Source organism: Elgaria multicarinata, chromosome 1 (assembly GCF_023053635.1).
Source record: "Elgaria multicarinata webbii isolate HBS135686 ecotype San Diego chromosome 1, rElgMul1.1.pri, whole genome shotgun sequence".
Classification (NCBI taxonomy): domain Eukaryota; kingdom Metazoa; phylum Chordata; class Lepidosauria; order Squamata; family Anguidae; genus Elgaria; species Elgaria multicarinata.
In genome coordinates this window covers 215,141,788-215,165,015 of record NC_086171.1, presented here as the reverse complement: position 1 = coordinate 215,165,015, position 23,228 = coordinate 215,141,788, and the positions used below count along the sequence as shown (strand labels likewise).

Genomic DNA, 23,228 nt, shown 5'->3' with positions numbered 1-23,228 from the left:
GGAAGTTTTTCCTGATATCCAGCTGGAATCTGGCTTCCTGTAACATGAGCCCATTATTCCGTGTCCTGCACTCTGGGAGGATCGAGAAGAGATCCTGGCCCTCCTCTGTGTGACAACCTTTTAAGTCTTTGAAGAGTGCTCTCATGTCTCCCCTCCATCTTCTCTTCTCTAGGCTAAACATGCCCAGTTCTTTCAGTCTCCCCTCATAGCTCATCCACCTGAGCTGCATTTCTGGACTTTTACCTCTTATCCACATTAGAGAAGGTAGAGATGACTGGTTTTGAGGGTTCAGGATGCTCCCTTCACCTGCCTGTATCTCACTTTAGATGAGTCCAGCTTTGCCCCTGAACCAGGGAGTCTGCTATGCCCTGGGCGGTGCCCCCTACCAGCTCACAGGAAACGCACTTGGTTTTTCCCCCCAAATCTTCCTGCTGGATGTTGCACAGGTGAGCCGGGATTCTGACCGAGGCCCGGCTCAGGTTCTTTGCTTTGTGGGCCTGTCCTCGTGGGACATTGACGGGGCGATTCTCTGCGCAGTCCTGCCGGTTACACCGCAGTAGTGCTGATTCTCTCCACCTCTTTCCACAATGTAAACCCGATCCAGTCTGTTCCTTTGCCTCGATCCAGCTAGACCCATTCTACGCGTCGCTGATCCTTTTCCTTGGGCGAGCCTGGGATGCGGTGGCGGACCCCACGGTCGGATTCTTGGTCAGCAGAAGCCCCCAGAGGAGATGTGGGAGGCTGATCCCCTGGTGAGTGAGATGGAAAGTAAGGGGGCTGTGGGACGGATCCATTTTGCAGGGAAATGAACATTTGAACAAGTTGCCTTATTCTGAGTCAGGCCCTGTTCCATCATCTACACTGACTGGCAGCCATGGCTCCCAGGACGGAGGTCCTTCTCGGTCCTATCTGGAGATGCTAGGGGTCGAACCCATGACCTTCTGCGTGCAAAGCAGGAGCTACGCCCCTTCTCCAATAATCAAGGGGCAGGCAGCCTAGTTGAGCATCTTAAGGTTCCTGCAGAGTTTGAAGAACATCTCCTGAGGCACTTCAGCACAAAGGACTAACTTCTGCTTGTATGGTCCTCATCTGATAAGATGACCCAGGCTTGCTCAACCTCATACCTTCCAGAAGTGTTGGACTGTAGCTACCCATGCTGGCTGGGGATAATGTGAGTTAAAAACATTAGTGGGATCAGACCAAGGGTCCATCTAGACTACCATTCTGTTCACCCAGTGGCTGCCCATGAGAAACCCACAAACAGGACCTGGTGCAACAGCACCCTCCCACCCATGTTCCCCAGCATTGGGTGCACGTAGGCTTCCTGCCTCGAATACTGGAGATAGCACACAACCATCAGGGCTAGCAGCCATTGAGAGCCTTCCCTTCCAGGAATTGATCCAACCCCCTTTTAATGCCATCCAAATGGGTGGCCATCACGACATCTTCTGGTAGTGAGTTCCATAATTTAACTATGCGCTGTGTGAAAAAGTCCTCTCCTGAATCTCCCACCAACCATCTTCATGGGATGATGACCCCCTTGGGTCCTAGTATTATGGGAGAGGGAGAGAAATGTCGCCCCATCCACCTTCTTCACACCATGCATCATTTGTACACTTCTATCGTGTCTCCTCTCAGCTTCCTTTTTCCCAGTCTCCGCTGTTGCGGCCTTCCCTCATACGAGAGATGTTCTCGGCTCCTTGAGCGTTAGGGTTGCCTATTTTGCGCCACAGTCCAACATATATGGAGGGCACCAGGCTGGCATCTGGCTGGGTGCTATTAGAAACAGTGGGCTGCTAGGCCAGTCCTGCAAGGCCGTCCTCATGGTCTTCTCTTCTCCTTGCAGGATCATCTTCTCCACACCATTTGGAGTTTTCTTCTTCACCATGCTCTGGTTCCTCCCCTCGGCTTCACTCTCTGCATCACTGAAGTTCTTTTGGCATTTGATCATGTACTGCTTGTTCCAGACTTGCATGAGTGTAAGGATGTGTGTGGGGGACGGACGGATGATTATTCATTTGTTTATTCCTTCGTTCATTCTGAGTTTTGTTTTTAGCCTGAAACTCTAGATGGGTTCCGGGGCAGCAAAAGGGCAAAACGAATGCAAAGCCACGTTAAAAATTAAAACCCCTAGGAAAACAGCTAAAAATGTGGCCGTTGCTAAAACTGCCTGTTACATTAACCCCACAGTTGCCCCCGGGATGTTTTTTGTTTTGTTAAATAGCAGTCATGAGAGAGGGGGACCAATCCGAAGGGCCCCTGGAGAAGCTCAATCTGTAAACACCTTGAAATCAATGCGGTGATCACTAGAAGCCAACATGGATTTGTCAAGAACAAGCCCTGTCAGACAAATTTGATCTCATTTTTTGATAAGGTAACCTCCCTTGTGGACCGTGGGAACGCTGTGGATGTCATATATCTTGACTTCAGCAAAGCTTTTGACAAAGTACCACATGACATTCTGATTAACAAACTAGCTAAAAGTGGGCTAGATGGAACAACTATTAGGTGGATTCACAGTTGGCTACAGAATCGGACTCAAAGAGTACTTATTAATGGAACCTTCTCAAACTGGGGAGAGGCAACGAGTGGGGTGCTGCAGGGCTCAGTCCTGGGCCCAGGGCTCTTCAACATTTTTATTAATGATTTGGACGAGGAGGTGCAGGGAACGCTGATCAAATTTGCAGATGACACCAAATTGGGTGGGATAGCTAATACCCTGGAAGACAGAAACAAACTTCAAAGTGATCTTGATAGGCTGGAGTGCTGGGCTGAAAACAACAGGATGAAATTTAATAGGGATAAATGCCAAGTTCTACATTTAGGAAATAGAAACCAAAGACACAGTTACAAGATGGGGGATACTTGGCTCAGCAATACTAAAACCAGAAGGATCTTGGAATTGTTGTAGATTGCAAGCTGAATATGAGCCAACAGTGCGATATGGCTGCAAGAAAGGCAAATGCTATTTTGGGCTGCATTAATAGAAGTATAGCTTCCAAATCACGTGAGGTCCTGGTTCCTCTCTATTCGGCCCTGGTTAGGCCTCATCTAGAGTATTGCGTCCAGTTCTGGGCTCCACAATTCAAGAAGTACACAGACAAGCTGGAGCGTGTTCAGAGGAGGGCAACCAGGATGATCAGGGGTCTGGAAACAAAGCCCTATGAAGAGAGACTGAAAGAACTGGGCAGGTTTAGCCTGGAGAAGAGAAGACTGAAGGGAGACATGAGAGCACTCTTCAAATACTTAAAAGGTTGTCGCACAGAGGACGGCCAGGATCTCTTCTCAATCCTCCCAGAGTGCAGGACACAGAATAACGGGCTCAAGTTAAAGGAAACCAGATTCCAGCTGGACATCAGAAAAAACTTCCTGACTGTTAGAGCAGTACGACAATGGAATCAGTGACCTAGGGAGGTTGTGGGCTCTCCCACACTAGAGGCCTTCAAGAGGCAGCTGGACAACCATCTGTCAAGGATGCTTTAGGGTGGATTCCTGCATTGAGCAGGGGGTTGGACTCGATGGCCTTGTAGGCCCCTTCCAACTCTGCTATTCTATGATTCTATGATCTGAGTTGACTGGCAGGTTCATTGTGGCGAGGCAGGTCCGTTGAGATACGGCTGGACTGCACAGAAGCGGACATTGGATGCAGCATCCTCAAAATATTAGCTTTCATTTTTAAAGAGAAATACTGATGACACCCAATCCCCTAAAGACCTCACCCAATGGCTTGAACAGCATTGGGGGATAGAATTGAACCCTGTGGCACCCCACAGCTTAATAGCCATGGGGTGGAACAGGAACCCCCCAATACCACTCTCTGGGATCGGTCTTGCAAGTAGGAGCGGAACCACTGTAACACTGTGCCTCCTACCCCCATCTCACAGAGCCGGTCCAGTAAGATACCATGATCAATGGTACCAAAAGCCATCGAGAGATCCAGGAAGATCAACAGGGTAGCACTCTCCCCGTCTTTCACCCAGAGTCACAGCAACCAAGGCTGTTTCAGTGCCATGCCCTGGCCTGAAACTAGACTGAAATGGGTCCAGATAAATGGTTCCTTCAAGAACATCTGAAACTGCCCAGCCACCGCACGCTCAAGCACCTTGCCCCCAAAGGGGATATTAGCGGCGGGGCGGTAGTTCTCACATACTTCTGGGTCCAGGGAGGTCCTCTTCAGGAGAGGGCCTCTTTCAAGGCAGCAGGCACCACTCCCTGACAGAGTGAGGCATTTACCCACACATGAATCCACCTCTGCTGGATCGTATTAGCCAAGATGGACAAGGGTCAAGCTGACATGTAGTGGGACGGACTGATCCAAGCGTCTTGTCCACATCATCAGACTGCAACAACTGAAACCGATCCCAGGACGCATGACCAGACGGGGCACTGGACACCGCCCCAGGCTCTGCGATAACTGTGGCATCAAGTTCTGAGCGAATACAAGCAGCTTTCCCCTCGAAGTGCCTAGCGCATTTGTTACAACAGACGACTGAGGGTTCCAACGGTTTCTCTGAGCGCGAGCCTTGTCCCAACAGGCTCGTCACCACTTGGAATAGTTCTGCTGGACGGCATTTTGAGGACGAAACAGAAGAGAGGCATCATAAGATTTTTTTTGCCATCCTCAGTGCTGCATAATATAGGGTGTCCTTATGAAAAAGAGGACAAGGCTCCTGTATCTTTAACAGTTGCATAGAAAAGGGAATTTCAGTAGGTGTCATTTGTACATATGGAGAACCTGGTGAAATTCCCTCTTCATCACAACAGTTAAAGCTGCAGGAGCTATACTAGAGTGGCCAGATTTAAAAGAGGGCAGGGCACCTGCAGCTTTAACTGTTGCGATGAAGAGGGAATTTCACCAGGTTCCCCATATATACAAATGTCACCTGCTGAAGCTCCCATTTAAATACAACTGTTAAAGATACAGGAGCCCTGTCCTCCTTTTCATAGGGTCACCCTATTTTAAAGCCAATCGGCTTCCATGGGGCATGTGCCTTTTCTTTCCGTGCCCAAAGTTGCAGCCGTTTTTTCAGTCTTGCCTCGTGTTCCTCTTTGCAGCCACAATCTCCCTCCCTCCCCCTTCCATGTATGGCCATTGTTCTATATGTGTTTACTCAGAAGTAAGACTCTCTCTGTTCAATGGGCTTTCCTCAAAGGTAAGGCAGCATGTGATGTTAGCAGTTGAAATCAATGGGGTTTACTTTTGAGTAAGGGAACCAGCACACCTGTAGTTCATGAACTTGAAGATGCAAGCGAGCAGGGAGGAAGACTCCAGGCAGGGTTAGTGGATTTACTTTAATCAAAAGTAAATCCCATTGATTTCAACTGCTAATAACACATGCTGCCCCTTGGTCTGTGCTTAGGAAAGGGGCGCAGAAAGAGGGGAAATATTTCCAGCCCCACATCTCTCCGTTTCTCTCCCCCCCCAAACACAGACCAAGGGGCAGCAGGTCACTTTAGCAGTTGAAATCAATGGGATTTACTTTTGAGTAAATACTTTTTACTCTTCAAATACTTAAAAGGTTGTCACACAGAGGAGGGCCAGGATCCCTTCTCGATCCTGCCAGAGTGCAGGACACGGAATAATGGGCTCAAGTTAAAGGAAGCCAGATTCCAGCTGGACATCAGGAAAAACCTCCTGACTGTTAGAGCAGTATGACAATGGAATCAGTTGCCTGGTGAGGTTGTGGGCTCTCCCACACTAGAGGCCTTCAAGAGGCAGCTGGACAAGCATCTGTCAGGGATGCTTTAGGGTGGATTCCTGCATTGAGTGGGGGGTTGGACTCGATGGCCTTCCAACTCTGCGATTCTATGATTCTATGAAATCCTCTAACCCTGCCTGGAGGCTCCCTCCCTCCCTCCATGGCTCCAGCTTAGGAAAAGCTCCCAAGTGTGGAAAGAGGGGAAATCTTTCCACCACCACCCTCCTCAGAGGAGGGACAAGAAAAGAGGAAGTGGAAGGAACAATAAGCAGAAGGGGACTTAAGAAAACAACGATAAAAAAATACATTGTGTGGCCCAGATCAGCGGGTATCTACGGACAACACAACAGTAAGAAACGTATTAATAAATACATGTGCCCGGGGACGTATAAAATCGTAATAAGATAATGCGTTTAATGACTCAAAAAACGACATTTCATATATCTGTGTAGATCCGCTCCAGGTGAATTACGGGCTCTGCAGTACCGGAGTGGGCACTCGGGAGCGATTGTATCGAATGTGGGCAAAGAGGCATCACCAAGCAATGCCCGTCTAACAGAATTTTCTCTCACCTCCCTTCTAGTGTTATCTTGTGCCTTATTCCTCGCTGACCATGTTCCTGGGAGGGAGTCAGGGAGACCGGGACTCTGCCACAGCCTACAGTAAGTCTCACTTGCCGAGGACCTTCACAGAGGAAGCTCCCAAATTCTGCTGAGGGAGGCTGGGTTGGACGCCCCTTTGTAGCCCTTCTGCTGGCACGTACGCCGATTCTTTGGCACGTACGCTGGTCGGCTGATAGAGTTTTTTTTTTAATGGGCTAGGCACTGTTTATTTCTTTTCTTCTTGCATGTTCAATTTGTACGTTACGTATAATTAAGATGTTGTCTTTAATCTGTATTTTATCTCGTTAGCCCTCTTGAGCACCATTTTGGGTGGAAAGGCAGACTATATCTATCTAGATATATGTTTCTGAGCCTAATTCAAGGTGCTGGTTTTGACCTATAAAGCCTTACACGGCTTGGGACCACAATACCTGACGGAACGCCTCTCTCAGCGTGAATATACCCGGTCACTACGTTCAACATCTAAGGTCCTCCTCTGGGTGCCTACTCCAAGAGAGGCTCGGAGTGTGGCAATGAGGGACAGGGCCTTTTCGGTGGTGGCCCCCAGACTCTGGAACGATCTCCCTGACGAGGCTCGCCTGGCGCCAACGCTGCTATCTTTCCGGCGCCAGGTTAAGACTTTCCTCTCTGCCCAGGCATATGGCGGCACATCCTAATCACCCACATGTTTAGATTTTTAATGGCTTTTAATGCTTTATGTGTGTATGTTCTGTGTTTTAGAATTTAAAATTTTGTATACTCATTTCTATCTCAATTTTAGAATTTCTGTAAACCGCCCAGAAAGCCCTAGCTATGGGAGCGGTATAAAAGTGCAATAAATAAATAAACAAACAAACAAATAAATAAATAAATAAAATACATGATATGCTGGGAGCGGTATAAAAGTGCAATAAATAAATAAATACATAAATAAAATACATGATATGCTGAGGGCTGTACGTTCAAACTTTGGCATCTCAAGTTAGAGCAGTGAAAGACGCCTGCCTGAAGGTTGGACAGACACGTCCGTTAGAACAGATCTGCCTTCTGCAACCTGACGCTCTCCAGATGATGCAATTCTCAACGTTCACAGCCAGTATGCCATTGCCTGGGGATGCTGGGCGTTGCAATCCAACACGTTTGGAGTAGACAGAACTAGACTACATGTTCGCGGGCATTTTATTCAGGGGTCGCCCATGTGCCTGCTTTCCTTTTCGCTTCTCCGTTTTTAGGCAGGACAATCGGAAAGTCTCACTCCATTCCGGCGTTAGGCCACCACACCCACTCCCCTTTGGATGCCGGGCTTCCAGACAGCGAGGATATTTCACCCGGTGCTGCGTGCATACAAAGGACACCTGCTGAAATTCCTTTTTCTGTACAAATGTAGAAGATAGAGAGGCCCCTGTCCTCCTTTCCATAGGGTCGCCCTAAAAGGCACAAGCATGGTGGGATGAAACGACACCCTTGGCCCTGAAATGTTGCACTGGGAGGAGGGAAATTCCATTTGAAATGTTTGGATTTATGTGAAATGGCAGCAAATTGTGCTGGGCAGCTCCTGAGCCCCCCACGGTGTATCCTGCTCACAAGATGGCTCCTGGGAGTCATTTCAGTAGGGCTGTGCTCCGCTCCGATTCGGATCGCGACTCCGGAGCGGAGCAACCAGATCCGCCTCCGCCAAAGGCGGATCCGAATCAGGTTGGGGGAGCTGCGGATTGAGGCGAAGCGGTTCACCTCCATCCAGAGCTCCGAGTGCAGGTAAGTGGGGGGGAAGGGGGCTTACCGTCACTGCGCTTACATGCAGTGACGACGGCGGAGCCAGGTAAGGGGGAGGGGGGCTTATTCGGCCCCCATTTTGCCCCCCCTTCCCCACTTACCTGCTTCTGCCGTCCGCCAGGGAGGCAAGTAAGTAGGGAAGAGCGGAGCGGGGGAGGGTCGGATCAAGCCAAAGCGGATCAGACCGATCCGAAAGTTGCGGATCGGGCCATGAAGTGGCTCGGGGGGTCCGTGCACAGCCCTACATTTCAGCTTCGTCTCCCATTTTCTTCTGACTTTTGGCAGGGATGGGAGTGGAGTTGCTGAGCACCCTGGTGGGAACGGGTATCCAAGGACAAATCGTTGGCAGTCACCATGCGAGCATGACGGAGAGCTGTGATGCTGCAAACGGCACTCTGAGGAACGGCACCTCTCTGCTCCCAGAAACGCTGGAAAATGCGGTATGAGCCAGCTGGCACTGGGCCTTGGGCAGCCAAGACTCTGGGGGCTGAAGGTAGAGTGGCCCTATGGAAAGGAGGACAGGGCTTCTGTATCTTTAACAACTGTATAGAAAAGGGAATTTCAGCAAGTGTCCTTTGTAGGCATGCAGCACCTGGAGAAATCCCCTCTTCATCACAACAGTTAAAGCTACAAGATCCCTTCCCTGTTTTGCATCTGGTCACTCTGCTGTAGCTCCCGCAGCTTTAATGGTTGTGATGAAGAGGGAATTACACCAGGTGCTGCATGCGTACAAACAACACTTTCTGAAATTCTCCTTTCAATACAACTTTTAAAGATACAGGAGCCCGGTTCTCCTTTCCATAGGGTCACTCTAACTTAGAAGAGGGCCGATGTGGGAGCTGAGTCAGTCGCAAGCCAAGAGCCAAACCTAGAAATTCATCAGTATGGGGATGGATTGGAGGGAGTGGGGGGGTGGGGCGGTAAGGCTGACCGACTAGGTAGGTAATACCTAGATCCTGATGATATAGGGCGGGATACAAATGTTTTAAATAAAATAAAATAAAATAAATAAATAGGTACATGCAGGAAAAGAACAGGCAAAAGTACCAGAGGGGGGGACACAAGAGCAAAGCCAGAGTCCACGTTTCTCCAAAGAGTCAGGCCTGACCTTGACCTACAGTATTTATCATAGAATTATAGAATAGCAGAGTTGGAAGGGGCCTACAAGGCCATCAAGTCCAACCCCCTGTTCAATGCAGGAATCCACCCTAAAGCATCCCTGACAGATGGTTGTCCAGCTGCCTCTTGAAGGCCTCTAGTGTGGGAGAGCCCCCAACCTCCCTAGGTCACTGGTTCCATTGTCGTACTGCTCTAACAGTCAGGAAGCTTTTCCTGATGTCCAGCTGGAATCTGGCTTCCTTTAACTTGAGCCCATTATTCCGTGTCCTGCACTCTGGGAGGATCGAGAAGAGATCCTGGCCCTCCTCTGTGTGACTACCTTTTACGTATTTGAAGAGTTCTATCATGTCTCCCCTATGCCAAGGTGGGTCAGGAGTAACCAAGTAGCTCCAGTTAAAAAAGGCCGGGAGGCTCTGAGTTCAAATCCAGATGCTTATGAGAGCAGATTTTATAGCAGGTTTTCCCCACCTGGTGCTTTTCAGATAAGTTAGACTCCAACTCCTATTACCTCAGCCCGCATGGCCGCTGGGTGGATCGTGGGTGTTTTAGTCTAACACAGCCTTTCTCAACCTGGGGCGCTCCAGATGTGTTGGACTGCATCTCCCAGAATGCCCCAGCCAGCTGGCTGGGGCATTCTGGGAGTTGTAGTCCAACACATCTGGAGCGCCCCAGGTTGAGAAAGGCTGGTCTAACACATACAGAGGGCACCAGGTTGGGAAAGGCTTGTCTGTGGTTTTCTGGGCCCTCCCTGCAGTTCTGAGCTGGACTCTGGCGTCTCTCTACCTCGGAGGGGGAGCGTGTGGTTCTCCTGCTTCTCATCATCTGCCCAGAAGCTGATTCTTTCTGCTTTTCTTTCTGTTTGGCAGCGCAGCGCGTACGTGGCTGCCTCCCTGGTGCTTGGCTCCCTTTATTGCTTCTCGTGTTTGGTGCTCTTCTTGGGAGTGAAAGAGCGACCAGGTAAAAATGGATTATGATTTAATTTATTTGGTATACGCACCCTGCCTTTTCTTGAAGGTATTAAGTACCCGGAGTTTGCAGTTGATCACATTTGGAAGAGCGCCCATGTGAAGAAGCCCTGCTGAAGTTAATACAACGTTTTTCTTGTATTGTATATACAATCATACATTTGTCTTGGACATTTTTTATGGGAAAGCAACTTAGGGTGCAATCCTAGGCATGCTTAGACAGAAAAAAAAAGTCCTGTTTCTTTGCACCCTGCTTTTCTACCAAAAATGGAGGCTTACAATCACTAATAAGATTTGATAAAATAATAATAATAATAATAATAATAATAATAATAATAATAATACATTAAACAACAATTAAAAACACAACAATTGAAAAAAGAGTCTCTCCAGAAGATGTTAAGCATCTTGGACTTGTCTATACGCTCTGTATTTCCTGTCGTGGCTGTGCGGTTACGCCCTATTGTTTATATGACGCATTCACCAACTTGTGCTTTTTCCCGCAAAACGGCACTTTTTCGAGGTGTTGTTTTACAGCGACTTTTAAAATTGCTCCGATGTCACAGTTGTTTGTTGTCTGTCAGCGGTGGCTTCTGTTCAGATTAAAAGAGTAGACGTAGTTAGGGGCGGATCCCAGTGCAGGTAGGCGCGGGATTACAGGGCAGGGGGTTGGGCTCAACTAGCATAGTAACAGCTGCCATGGCGATATTAAAGTCTGGGGAACAAAGGAAAAAGGAAAGGAACCTTTCGTGCAAGCACTGAGTCATTACTGACTCTTGGAGGGACGCCAGCTTTCGCTGACATTTTCTTGGCAGGCCTTATAGCGGGGTGGTTTGCCATTGCCTTCCCTGGCCGTGATTACCTTTCCCCAGCTAACTGGGTACTCCTTTTACTGACCTCGGGAGGATGGAAGGCTGAGTCGACCGGAGCCGGCTGCCTGAAACCAGCTTCTGCTGGGATCGAACTCAGGCCGTAGGGAGAGTTTCAGCTCCAGAAACTGCTGCTTTACCGCTCTGCACCACACGAGGCTCTATGGGGAACAAAAGTAAGGGCAATTATTATGAATATCGCATCAATTCATTGAACTCTAGCAATGCGTCTACACTGCTACAGGGTTTCAAAGTTGCGTAGAGTTGCCAGAAAAAAAAGGTTTTCGGGGTTTTCGGTCCCCCGATATCTGCTGCCCGTTACCACCATCGGACAACAGCGCTGTGATTTTTCCTGCCTGGATAGCTAGTGCACTCCTATATAACACTATCGCTACCACTTTGCAGCAGCGATGGTGCAGGGTTTTGGGGGAAGGAGTTGGCAAAGCAGTGTCCTATAGATGGCCCCCGTCTGGATTAAGCTTCAATTGGTTTGACCTCAGCCAGTCCATTACCGATATCAGATACTGATTTAGGACTAGAGCAGCTTTCTTGGATTTGGATGGAAAGGAGAGATAGAGTTGAGTGTCATCAGCATACTGGTGGCACCTGTCGTGTTTCTCCAAATCTCCTGCCTTCTTGGGAGACAATAATGAAGCCTGCTAAGTAATCCACAAAGCTTTATACAAGCAATAAACGTCTCTTCCCACCTGAAGAGAGTCTAATCTCTAGGAATTTTCCCCTAGGCAATTGTCCTTTCAAGAAGAATGGAAAGCCCTTACCCAAGACGCGTTTACTTCAGAGAGACTAGTTTTGAGGCAGCTTCTGACGGGACGCCAGTCGGGCTGACTTTCTCTCGCCTTCCTTTAGCTCTGCCCATTTTAGTCCGCGGCACACTCTAGGATCAGCTAACTTCTCCATGCTCTCCCGTTCGGAAGAATGTTGGCTTTCCATTGACTGTGTATTATTTGCCCTTGACGAGATAAGCTCTGGAAGAGGGTTCACTCCCAGTTGGTGAAGAGCCCGTGAGAGCTTTCTCCCCCCTCCCACTGGTACAGGCTGGCTTGTGTCTGGCGCCGACTCCTCTACTTCAGAGACTGATTCTGATTGATCACTTGAAACACCTTCTTCCAACCCAGGGAGAGCAGAGCTAGACGTGACAACACTGAACCCTACATTGGCTGGTGAATGCTGAAAGTTGTAGGGCTTTTTTCTGTCCAAACACACATAGAATTGCACCCTTAGAAATCTCGGGGGTGGGGGAAGAATGATTTTGCCACTCCTTCCTTTCCTCCTTCCGCAGGGCCATACAGCCCTTTGGGGAAGACGAAACTTGCATTCTTTGGCAGCTTGCGCACTATCCTAGGCCACGGACCGCACACCCGGCTCCTTGGTGGGTTCTTGTTTTCATCACTGGCTTTCCAGGTAACGATGGCTCCTACCACACAGTGACTGTTGAAGTGGCACTGTGTAGGGTGACCAGCTGCCAGGATTTCCCCGGATTTGCCTGGGTTTTTGTTCTATCCCGGGTGTCAGGTGGGATTTTCTGTAATTTTCTATAACGTCCTGGAAGGCGAGCTTTCCCTTTTAAGGCCGCCATTAGTGCAGTGGGGGAAATGACGTGCTTTCTGGAGGCGCATCATCTCCCCCCAAAAAACTGCTCCAATTGGGGACACCCGGACATTATAGAAAAGGCCCTGATTGGAGCAGTGTGGGGACGGACGGACAGGAATGACACTGAGCTAGGTCCCTGGGAAGCAGACCCAGCTCCAATCAAGAACTGGCTCTATATACACCCTCTACCTTCTCCCAGACATGTGCTGAGTTAACGCCTGTCATTGGCCTCTTTGCTCTAGAAAGCCTCTTTCCTTTTCTCCTCGCAGCTCGTGCAGGGAATCTTTGCCTTCTTCTGTACTCATGTGGCTGGATTGGCTGGGAGCTTCCAGTACCTGGTCCTTATCATGCTGGTAAGTATCCCCTTCCAGCCCTACGTGCACATTGCATCCAATGCAACTTTGGAGAGGAGAACTGAACCACACTGCCTTGTGCTCTTTCCCGCCCCGTGTGTCTGCTCTGCTCTCAGCTTCCAGGCACTGATGTCGCACGTGACTACCAGGGGACCACTGGAAGCCAGGGTTCCAGCCAGCACAGGCGCCAGCCTTCGATAGGCTCAGTTTTGTGAGATGCAGATCACACTTTGGGGTGTGTGTGTGTGTTCATGAGCGTTATGTGCATTTAGGGCCAGTGGAAGCTATTTATTTATTTATTTATTTATTGCATTTCTATACCGCCCAATAGCCGAAGCTCTCTGGACGGGTCTCAAAAATTAAAGCCAAGTATAAAACAAACAGCATAAAAACGCGATATAAAATGCAATATAAAAGCACAACCGGGATAAAATCAGCAGCAGTGCAGGAATAGGAAGCTGAGGCAGCCAGAGGAGGATGAGGAGAGGGCTACTGGGTGCCCGAACCACCTCTCCTCCCTCTGACCACCCTCTGGCTGCCTGTCCCCCGTCCCCCCTTTTTTATCATTATCTGTATCTGCGCAGCTGAGAATTTCTTTCCTGTTAGCAAATCTTATTTATTTACTTATTACATTTTTATACCGCCCAATAGCCGAAGCTCTCTGGGCGGTTCACAAAAATTAAAACCATAATAAAACTACCAACAGGTTAAAAACACAAATACAAAATACAGTATAAAAAGCACCACCAGGGTAAAACCACGCAGCAAAATTGATATAAGATTAAAATACAGAGTTAGAACAGTAAAATTTTAATTTAAGTTAAAATTAAGTGTTAAAATACTGAGAGAATAAAAAGGTCTTCAGCAGGCGACGAAAGGAGTACAGTGTAGGCGCCAGGCGGACCTCTCTGGGGAGCTCATTCCACAACCGGGGTGCCACAGCGGAGAAGGCCGTGCTCCTGGTAGCCACCTGCCTCACTTCCTTTGGCAGGGGCTCACGGAGAAAGGCCCCTGTAGATGATCTTAAAGTCCGGGCAGGTACATATGGGAGGAGGCGTTCCTTCAAATAACCTGGCCCCAAACCGTTTAGGGCTTTAAATGTCAATACCAGCACTTTGAATCAGGCAAGGACCTGGACTGGCAGCCAATGAAGTTGTAAAAGGACTGGCGTAATGTGGTCTCGCCGGCCAGTCCCTGTTAGTAAACGGTAGTAAATCTGTTACATTTGCTTACACAATCCAGGTGCCAGGGCAAAACACATTTTTATTTATCTAGATGCTTTTAGCATTCCCTGCCCAGAGGTTTTTATACTACGATTTTATTCTATTTTTAATCAAGCGTAGGGTTTTTTTTATGTTCAATCCTTTTTTGAGCGATTTTATTTTGTTGCGCTTATGATTCTTTGCTTCTAGGAAATCTTGGTTGTTTTGATTCTTTGTGTTGGGAACGTGTTTGAAATTGAAAAGCAGAGTAAAAATATCAAAATACAATTAATAGGACGGCTATTAGTTTGATGAAGAGCGCTGAGTCACCCCTGGGCTTTGGCTGCTGAGTTTTCAGTTGTTTCTTTCTGGTTCCTCCAGGCGGTCGCCTGCCTCACCATCCCTGCCTGGCAGTGGTTTCTGGTTAGGTTTGGGAAGAAGACGGCTGTCTTCTTAGGCCTGTCGGTGAGTGTCCTTCAAAAGATGCTGCTTTGATGAAATGCCTGCTGGTTGTTAGCCTTTTATTTTATTTTTGAGTGCGAAGTTTATGTGGCACTATCTGAATTACCGAGCGGCAGATGTGCAGTGCCTTTGCATGGGGCTTTTATGCTGGGTGACAGGGGGCTGGATGGCCCTAAGACATACAAAGTAGGGGTGTGCACGGACTCCCCACTCCGCTTCACTTTCAGATCCGCCATTTTCGGATCGGGCCGCTCCGCCCCGCCCCCACTCCGCCTGTGCCCACTCCGCTCTGCTCAGAGCTCCGGATCCGGATCGGAGCTCCGTTCCCCCCCCATAGGGGGGGTTACCGGGCCCTGCCGCCATCACCGCCCATGCGGCGACGGCGGCAGAGCCCAGTAAGGGACCAAGGGAGAGGGGGACCTTACCTGCCTCCGTCCGCGGTCCGTCGCCGTCTTCAATTGAGCCCGCGGTTCCACCAGGAAGTCTGGGCCGCGGCCCAGACTTCCTGGTGGAACCGCGGGCTCAATTGAAGACGGCGACGGACCGCGGACGGAGGCAGGTAAGGGAGAGGAGGGTGGGGGGGTTACCGGGCCCTGCCGCTGTCGCCGCATGGGCGACAGCGACAGCGGCAGGGCCCAATAAACCCCACGTACCTTTCCGGTGGAGCTCCGGATCGAGGCAAAGGATCCGCCTTCACCTCGATCCTCTTCGCTATGCTCCGCCGGCCCCCCAATCCTCTTCGCCTCCGCCTTAAGGGCAGGCGAAGCCCCCCGCTCCACTCCTGCTTCTCCGGTCCGATTAGAAGCAGAGCACATCCCTAATACAAAGCAGAAAACCCTAGTGGGTTTTCAGCCTCCCACTAATTATGGAGATGGTGTATGACTCAGTGGTACAGCACATATTTTGCATGGACAAGGTTCCATCCACAGCATCTCCAAGTACGCCAGGCACAGACTCCATCCAGCTTGAAAACATCTGGAGCTGCTGCCAAGTGGCACAGGCAAGATGGAGCTTGTTTAGCCCAAATTGCCACTCTCTGGATTTCTTGGGGTTGTTGAGGGTTGCTGTCCAACACTCCTGGAGGGTGCCATGTTGGGGAAGGCTGCCTCGATGGACCAAATTGGCTTGCAGGTCACGAAAGGTTGGGGACCCTTGCTCTGTGAGTATCGGGAGCACCTATCCTGCGTTCAGTCGTCTGCTACCAGCCTTTTCCTGCTGGCTGAGGATGATTGGAGATGTAGTCCAACACATCTGGAAAGCCTTGGGTTGGTGAAGGCTGGTCTATTCTGAGGAGTGGCAGAGGCAGGGTCTTCTTCTGCATGCAACGCTCCCCAACAGGACTTTGGTTCCTTCCTCATGCGTATGGGCTTGCTTGGGAACTGAACCCAGGACTGCTTGCATCCCTTAAATGAGAATTGTGCCTCCTGGCTACTGAAAACTCACTCAGGCTTGCTCCTTGGGTCCTGGTAATAGGGTAGGCATCCTCCTGAATATATTCACAGAAGCCTGTCTTTGCAGCCATAAGGACTAGAAACCTGTGTCTTTTAAACACACATGCGTGCACACACAGAGAGAGAAAAGTTGAGTTCTTTATTTAGTCTATGATGCCACCCACCCAAGCACAGTATTTTTATCAAATTTGCAGATGACACAAAATTGGGTGGGATAGCTAATACCCTGGAAGACAGAAACAAACTTCAAAGTGATCTCGATAGGCTGGAGTGCTGGGCTGAAAACAACAGAATGAAATTTAATAGGCATAAATGCCAAGTTCTACATTTAGGAAATAGAAACCAAATGCACAGTTACAAGATGGGGGATACTTGGCTCAGCAATACTACAAACGAGAAGGATCTTGGAATTGTTGTAGATCGCAAGCTGAATATGAGCCAACAGTGCGATATGGCTGCAAGAAAGGCAAATGCTATTTTGGGCTGCATTAATAGAAGTATAGCTTCCAAATCATGGGAGGTACTGGTTCCTCTCTGTTCGGCCCTGGTTAGGCCTAATCTAGAGTATTGCGTCCAGTTCTGGGCTCCACAATTCAAGAAGGATGCAGACAAGCTGGAGCATGTTCAGAGGAAGGCAACCAGGATGATCAGGGGTCTAGAAACAAAGCCCTATGAAGAGAGACTGAAAGAACTGGGCATGTTTAGCCTGGAGAAGAGAAGATGGAGGGGAGACATGAGAGCACTCTTCAAATACGTAAAAGGTTGTCACACAGAGGAGGGCCAGGATCTCTTCTCGATCCTCCCAGAGTGCAGGACACGGAATAACGGGCTCAAGTTAAAGGAAGCCAGATTCCGGCTGGACATCAGGAAAAACTTCCTGACTGTTAGAGCAGTGCGACGGTGGAATCAGCTACCTAGGGAGGTTGTGGGCTCTCCCACACTAGAGGCCTTCAAGAGGCAGCTGGACAGCCATCTGTCAGGGATGCTTTAGGGTGGATTCCTGCACCGAGCAGGGGGTTGGACTCGATGGCCTTGTAGGCCCCTTCCAACTCTGCTATTCTATGATTCTGTGATTCTATGATTTGCATTGTGCTTGTAACGCATCATCCTGAGAATCTGAATGTCATCATTTTAAAACCACGTTTTTAGACCTTAAGGCTGCAAAGATGGGTTTGGGGGGGGTGTGTGCACATTGCCTGATGGACTGTCAAAGGAAAGGGAGCTGGGCAGGATTTCCGGGAATCGGGTTGGAGTTTTTGTACCGGTTATAGGGGAGTCATTGTGACCTTGCAGAGTTAATGAACAAGGTGAAAGCTTCAAAGCATTTCCTTTGCTAATGAAAAAGATGCTGTGTTGAAGAAGGTGATGATAATGATGATGATGATGATGATGATGATGATGATGATGATGATGATGGGAAACCGTTCCAGTAGGTTCCTTACTGCTACCCTCTGTCCGCAGCTGATCATCCCGGCCCTCATTCCTATCACTGTGATGACCCACAACTTCCTGCTCCACGTCTTCATGGTCACCCTGGCAGGAAGCAGCCTGGCCGTCCTGTACCTGTTGCCATGGTGAGTGGAAGGGAAGTCCCGAACAATAGCAGGTTCGTCTGGGGAGGGCGTGTTACCAAAGAGAAGCTGGTTTCCTGCAATCCCTTTTCAGCGTTGGCAAAGGGAACGGCCATTTGGCTCACAAAGCACAAATGCGTAGGCATGCGAGAAAAAGAACCCACAGGAACGAACCGACCTGACGATTGCTTGTTTATTATGCCTTGAATACATATATTCCTCCCCCCCGCAAAATAATGTGAAATACAAATAATAGGATCTGTCGTTCCATTCCTTTTAGTTTCTGATCAGGGCTTTTCTTGCAATTCTGATTTGCTCAACTCAAATCCCTTCTCACTCAGGGAGCGTCCTTAAATTGAGACTCGTATCACAGTAGGGGATTAGATGTAAAAAGGAGAAAGCATGGGTTACGGCACTGGGGAGGAACCACTTTCAGTCTGAGGGCCGGATTCCATTTTGGAGAAGTTTTTTTGGGGTGTGTGTGTCACATTCCAGTGGTGGGCGGGGCCAAAAGGGGCAGGTCCAAAATACCCCAAACACCAGCATATTGTAGCTTAAAGCGCTTACCACCTGTAAGGAAATTTATTTATTTATTTATTTATTTATTTATTGCATTTCTATACTGCCCAATAGCCGGAGCTCTCTGGGCGGTCTACAAAATTAAGACAATTCAAAACAAAACAACAGTATAAAACCATAATATAAAATACAATATAAAAGCACAACCAAGATAAAAACAGCAGCAATGCAAAAATATACAAATTTAAAATGCAAATTTAAAACAGCCAAGTTAAAATTAATTTGTAGACTGTTAAAATACTGAAGGCCTCGTGTGGCGCAGAGTGGTAAGCGGCAGTTACTGCAGCTGAAACTCTCCCCACGGCCTGAGTTCGATCCCAGCGGAAGCTGGTTCTCAGGCAGCCGGCTCAGGTCGACTCAGCCTTCCATCCTTCCGAGGTCGGTAAAACAAATACCCAGCTAGCTGGGGGAAAGGGAACCATGACTGGGGAAGGCAACGGCAAACCATCCTGCTACAAAGTCTGCCAAGAAAACGTCAGTGAAAGCAGGCGTCCCTCTAGGAGTCAGCAATGACTCAAGTGCTTGCACGAGAGGTTCCTTTCCTTTCCCTTAAAATACTGAGAGAATAAAAAGGTCTTCACCTGGCATCTAAAAGAATATAATGTAGGTGCCAGGTGAAGCTCCTTAGGGAGCTCATTGCACAGCCGGGGTGCCACAGCAGAGAAGGCCCTGCTCCTGGTAGCCACCTGCCTCACTTCCTTTGGCAGGGGCTCGCGGAGAAGGACCCCTGAGGATGACCTTAGGGTCCGGGCAGGTACATATGGGAGGAGGCGTTCCTTCAGATAGCCTGGCCCCAAGCTGTTTAGGGCTTTAAATGTTAATACCAGCACTTAGGATCTGGCCTTGGGAGAGCCATTTCAACCTTTCAGAATGGGTGAAAAAACAAACAGAAAAAAGCTAGGAAACCCCCAAGAGATTGGTAGTGGGGGGGGGGAATAGGTGGGGCTGGCTACTTCCTGCAGTGTGATCCATTTGTCAGATTGCAAGAACTGCTATCATGCATGCTTGCAAATTCGTTTTTGGCTCCTGGTGCAGTTAGTTCTCTTTTACAGCTGCTCTGTTTAATGCAAACAGCTTAAAGATAGAATACTGGGTTAGCATCCAGTGATGAAGAAAAGCCCGGCTCTTAGAGCCGAAACTGCGCAGCTGTTAATGCTCTGCAAATGCACACCTGCGGAGAAACGTGTGTGTGTGTTTGTTGGTGGGCAGTGATAGGGAGTGAAAGGGGTCCGTCGCACGTCGCAGGTGAAACTGGAAGTTACTTCCAAAGGATGCCCATTTAATTGACCCAGATTGACCCCCAACCCTGCCCCAGTGACACACTGACACAAAACCGATGTGACCTGGGAGAAAAGTGGAAACCCGCGGTAAAACGACACTTCGATAATGTGCGGTTTCACAGGGAAATCCACGAAGTGGCTTCAGGTTGACAGCTATGTTGCATAAATGACACAGTGCCGCTGTGCAGCCACAAGCCATATAGATAGCGCCAGGAGTTCTTTCCTCTGTATTTCATTTTCCTGGTGTCTTGAACCAGCCAAACTGAGTTTATTTAAAAAAAGGCTTGCCCCAAACTGAATGTATTCTAGACTTGACGGCTGTGTACATCCTGATTTGCAACTAAATGTTTGAACAAACCCCATTGAAAAGCATGTGTTTATTAATTCATAGAATCATAGAATCATAGAATAGCAGAGTTGGAAGGGGCCTACAAGGCCATCGAGTCCAACCCCCTGCTCAATGCAGGAATCCACCCAAAATTAATTTATATAGCACCCTCAGTGCATATGGTGCTGTACAGAGTAAAACAATAAAATAGCAAAACCCTGCCGCATAGGCTTACATTCTAATAGAATCATAATAAAACAATAAGAAGGGGAAGAGAATGCACCAAACAGGCACAGGGTAGAGTAAAGCTAACAGTATAAAAGTCAGATCAAAATCAAGTTTTAAAAGTTTTAGAAAAAAGAAAAGTTTTTAGACGAGCTTTAAAACTGCAATTGAACTTGTAGTTCGCAAATGTTCTGGAAGAGCATTCCAGGCGTAACGGGCAGCGGAAGAAAATGGACGAAGCCGAGCAAGGGAAGTAGAGACCCTTGGGCAGGCGAGAAACATGGCATCAGAGGAGCGAATAGCTCGAGCGGGGCAATAGTGTGAGATGAGAGAGGAAAGGTAGGAAGGAGCTAGACCATGAAAAGCTTTGTAGGTCAACAGGAGAAGTTTATATTGGACTTCCTGACTGTTAGAGCAGTACAACAATGGAATCAGTTACCTAGGGAGGTTGTGGGCTCTCCCACACTAGAGGTTTTCAAGAGGCAGCTGGACAGCCATCTGTCGGGGATGCTTTAGGGTGGGTTCCTGCATTGAGCAGGGGGTTGGACTCGATGGCCTTGTAGGCCCCTTCCGGCTCTGCTATTCTATGATTCTGAGGTGAATTTGAAGCCAATGAAGAGATTTCAGAAGTGGAGTAAGGAGTTAGGTCCCTATGGAAGTTCTTTCTGTGATGTCAGATTTGTGGCAGCTCTTTCACATTTGAGGCATTGCTAGATGCCGTCGCCATCAGGCAGTCACCTTGCATGTGTCAGGCCGTGCCGACTTGACCCCCTTCTCCTTCTCAGGTCCATGCTTCCAGATGCAGTGGACAATTTCAAACTGGAACACCCTGACTGCCCCAACCTGGAACCTTTTTTCTACTCGCTCTACGTTTTCTTCAACAAGTTTGCAGGAGGGCTTTCCCTGGGCATTTCCACCATGAGCTTACAGTTAGCTTCCTGTTTTATCAGCTCAGTTCAGACAACATGATAGTCAATGCAGTGTGAAAACCAGGGCTGTGCTCCGCTTCGCTTCAGATCAGAGAAGCGATAGCGAGGCGGCCTGATTCGCCTCTGACAAAGGCGGAGACAGATCGAGTCGGGGGAGCTGTGGATTGAGACCAAGCGGATCGAGACCAAGCGGATCCTTCGCCTCGATCCGGAGCTCCGAAAAAAGGTAAGTGGGGGCTTACCTGTTGCTGCTGCAGTCTGTGTGGCGACGGGGGCAGAGCCAGGTAAAGGGCAGGGGAGAGGGTGGCTTACTTGGCTCCATTGCGGTCCGGCGGCGGCTTCAACTGAGGCCATGGATTCAAACCTGAAGACCAGGCCACAGCTGCAGCCTGGTCTTCCTGTTTGAGTCCTCGGTCTCAGTTGTAGCCGCCGCTGGACCACAATGGAGGCAGGTAAGTTGTGAGGGGGTAGGGGGGCCTTACCTGGCGCCGCTGCCGCTGCGGAGCTCTGATTCGGATCCGGAGCTCTGCAGCAGAGTGGAGTGGCACATAGGCGGATCGATGCGGGGCGGAGCAGACCCAATCCGGAAGTTGCGGATCGGGATCCAGAGCGGATTGGGGGGGGTCTGTGCACAGCCCTAGCGAACACTCGAAGATTGAGTTTTTAGATGGCACTCCCCACATTGCACATTCTAACTCCTCCGCTGTGTGACTGTGGGCTACTGCGGAGTTGAGTAAAATCCATCGTGATGCTTGATTGACAGTTCCTCCGCCCTGACTCCTGCCCCGGTCCTCCTATCCCATCAGCCATTGCTGCAAAAAACAAAACAACCCCCCCCCTCCAAGCCTGGTGGCTCTCCTAGAGCGACAGTCACTCCTTTCACCGCTCTTGCTAGGGAACTCTGTAGCCAGTAGGAAAAGTTTGCGGTCGTCTCTGGCTGCATTCATCTTCCCCGTAGCTAGGTATGTGCACTCCATCACGCCTGCTTGCTGGCTGCCTCCAGAGAGGGCTTCCTCACCCATGACACAGTTTGACCACCCCACCCCTTCAGCTTTGCAGGTTACAGAGCCACGGACTGCGCGCACAACCCCCGGGTCATCCTCACGCTGCGCATCCTCATGGCCCCGGTGCCTGTTACCCTGTTGCTCTGTGCCATGTCAGTGTTCTCCTCCTACCCCATCAACGAAGAGCAGAGGAAATGGATCAGGGTGGAAATGGAAGCTGTTGGGTAAGGATGGGGTTTCCTGAGGAAGAGGAAGGGTAGGACAGCCCCAAAGTACGAAGGGCTACCCAATTATTGACGAGTAAAGCCTGCCCTATCTTGAAGGCTTGGGGTGGGCAATAATGCATTTTAAAAGCTTATATAAAACACCAGAGATCAGTAAGATGACATGGATGGGCCGTGACACTGCCAATAAAAAGACATTGTGCATCTTTTCCTCCTTAACACATTCTTTGGGGAAAGAAAAAAGAAGGAACAAGTAGTGGGAAAACACAGGAAGATTCCCAGGGGCAGATGTTGACATTTAGATGCCCCCCCTCTCCCCTTAAAAGTCTGTGTATGAGGTAGGCGATTGCACAATAAACACTCCTCTGGAACCACCCTGTTTAAATAGGAGAGCGTTTAAATATGGAGTTCCCCCACCCTCAGCCTGAAGTGACACATCGTTCACTCCACAACCTCCTTCCCACTTCCTTCAATATGCTGTGTGTGTAAAGTAGGGCTTAAAAAGTAAGAGCTGCAACAAGAGATTATAGTGTGCAGTTCTTCCGTTTAGGATTCCAACCATGTTCTTCCCTAGGGCATCGCCATTCCAGTTTTCATCCTTCCCCCAGCAGACAAGTCAGGCCTCATCTAGAGCATCGCGTCCATTTCTTGGCTCCACAATTCAAGAAGGACGCAGACAAGCTGGAGCGTGTTCAGAGGAGGGCAACGAGGATGATCAGGGGTCTGGAAACAAAGCCCTATGAAGAGAGACTGAAAGAACTGGGCATGTTTAGCCTGGAGAAGAGAAGATGGAGGGGAAACATGATCGCACTCTTCAAATACTTAAAAGGTTGTCACACAGAGGAGGGCCAGGATCTCTTCTCGATCCTCCCAGAGTGCAGGACACGGAATAACGGGCTCAAGTTACAGGAAGCCAGATTCCGTCTGGACATCAGGAAAAACTTCCTGACTGTTAGAGCAGTCCGTCAATGGCACCATTTAC

The 23,228-nt window shown here is 49.2% G+C and overlaps 1 protein-coding gene across 1 annotated transcript; it reads left to right on the top strand.

Moving 5' to 3' along the window:
- Positions 1 to 203: 203 nt before the first annotated feature.
- LOC134410502 (sodium-dependent lysophosphatidylcholine symporter 1-like) lies at positions 204 to 22,250 on the top strand. Its single transcript, XM_063143834.1, has 12 exons — positions 204 to 446; positions 628 to 752; positions 1,847 to 1,979; positions 6,283 to 6,361; positions 8,360 to 8,514; positions 10,060 to 10,150; positions 12,328 to 12,449; positions 12,908 to 12,991; positions 14,575 to 14,658; positions 17,568 to 17,680; positions 20,875 to 21,018; positions 22,070 to 22,250. The coding sequence occupies exons 1-12, from the start codon at positions 327 to 329 to the stop codon at positions 22,248 to 22,250; spliced, it is 1,431 nt and encodes a 476-aa protein (XP_062999904.1). The 5' UTR covers positions 204 to 326.
- The last annotated feature ends 978 nt before the right edge of the window (positions 22,251 to 23,228 follow it).

Coding starts and splice junctions, on each gene's coding strand:
- LOC134410502 (XM_063143834.1), top strand. CDS start 327: ATGAGTCCAGCTTTGCCCCTGAACCAGGGAGTCTGCTATGCCCTGGGC. Junction 447..627: donor TCCTGCTGGATGTTGCACAG/GTGAGCCGGGAT, acceptor GCCTCGATCCAG/CTAGACCCATTCTACGCGTC. Junction 12,992..14,574: donor ACCTGGTCCTTATCATGCTG/GTAAGTATCCCC, acceptor TGGTTCCTCCAG/GCGGTCGCCTGCCTCACCAT.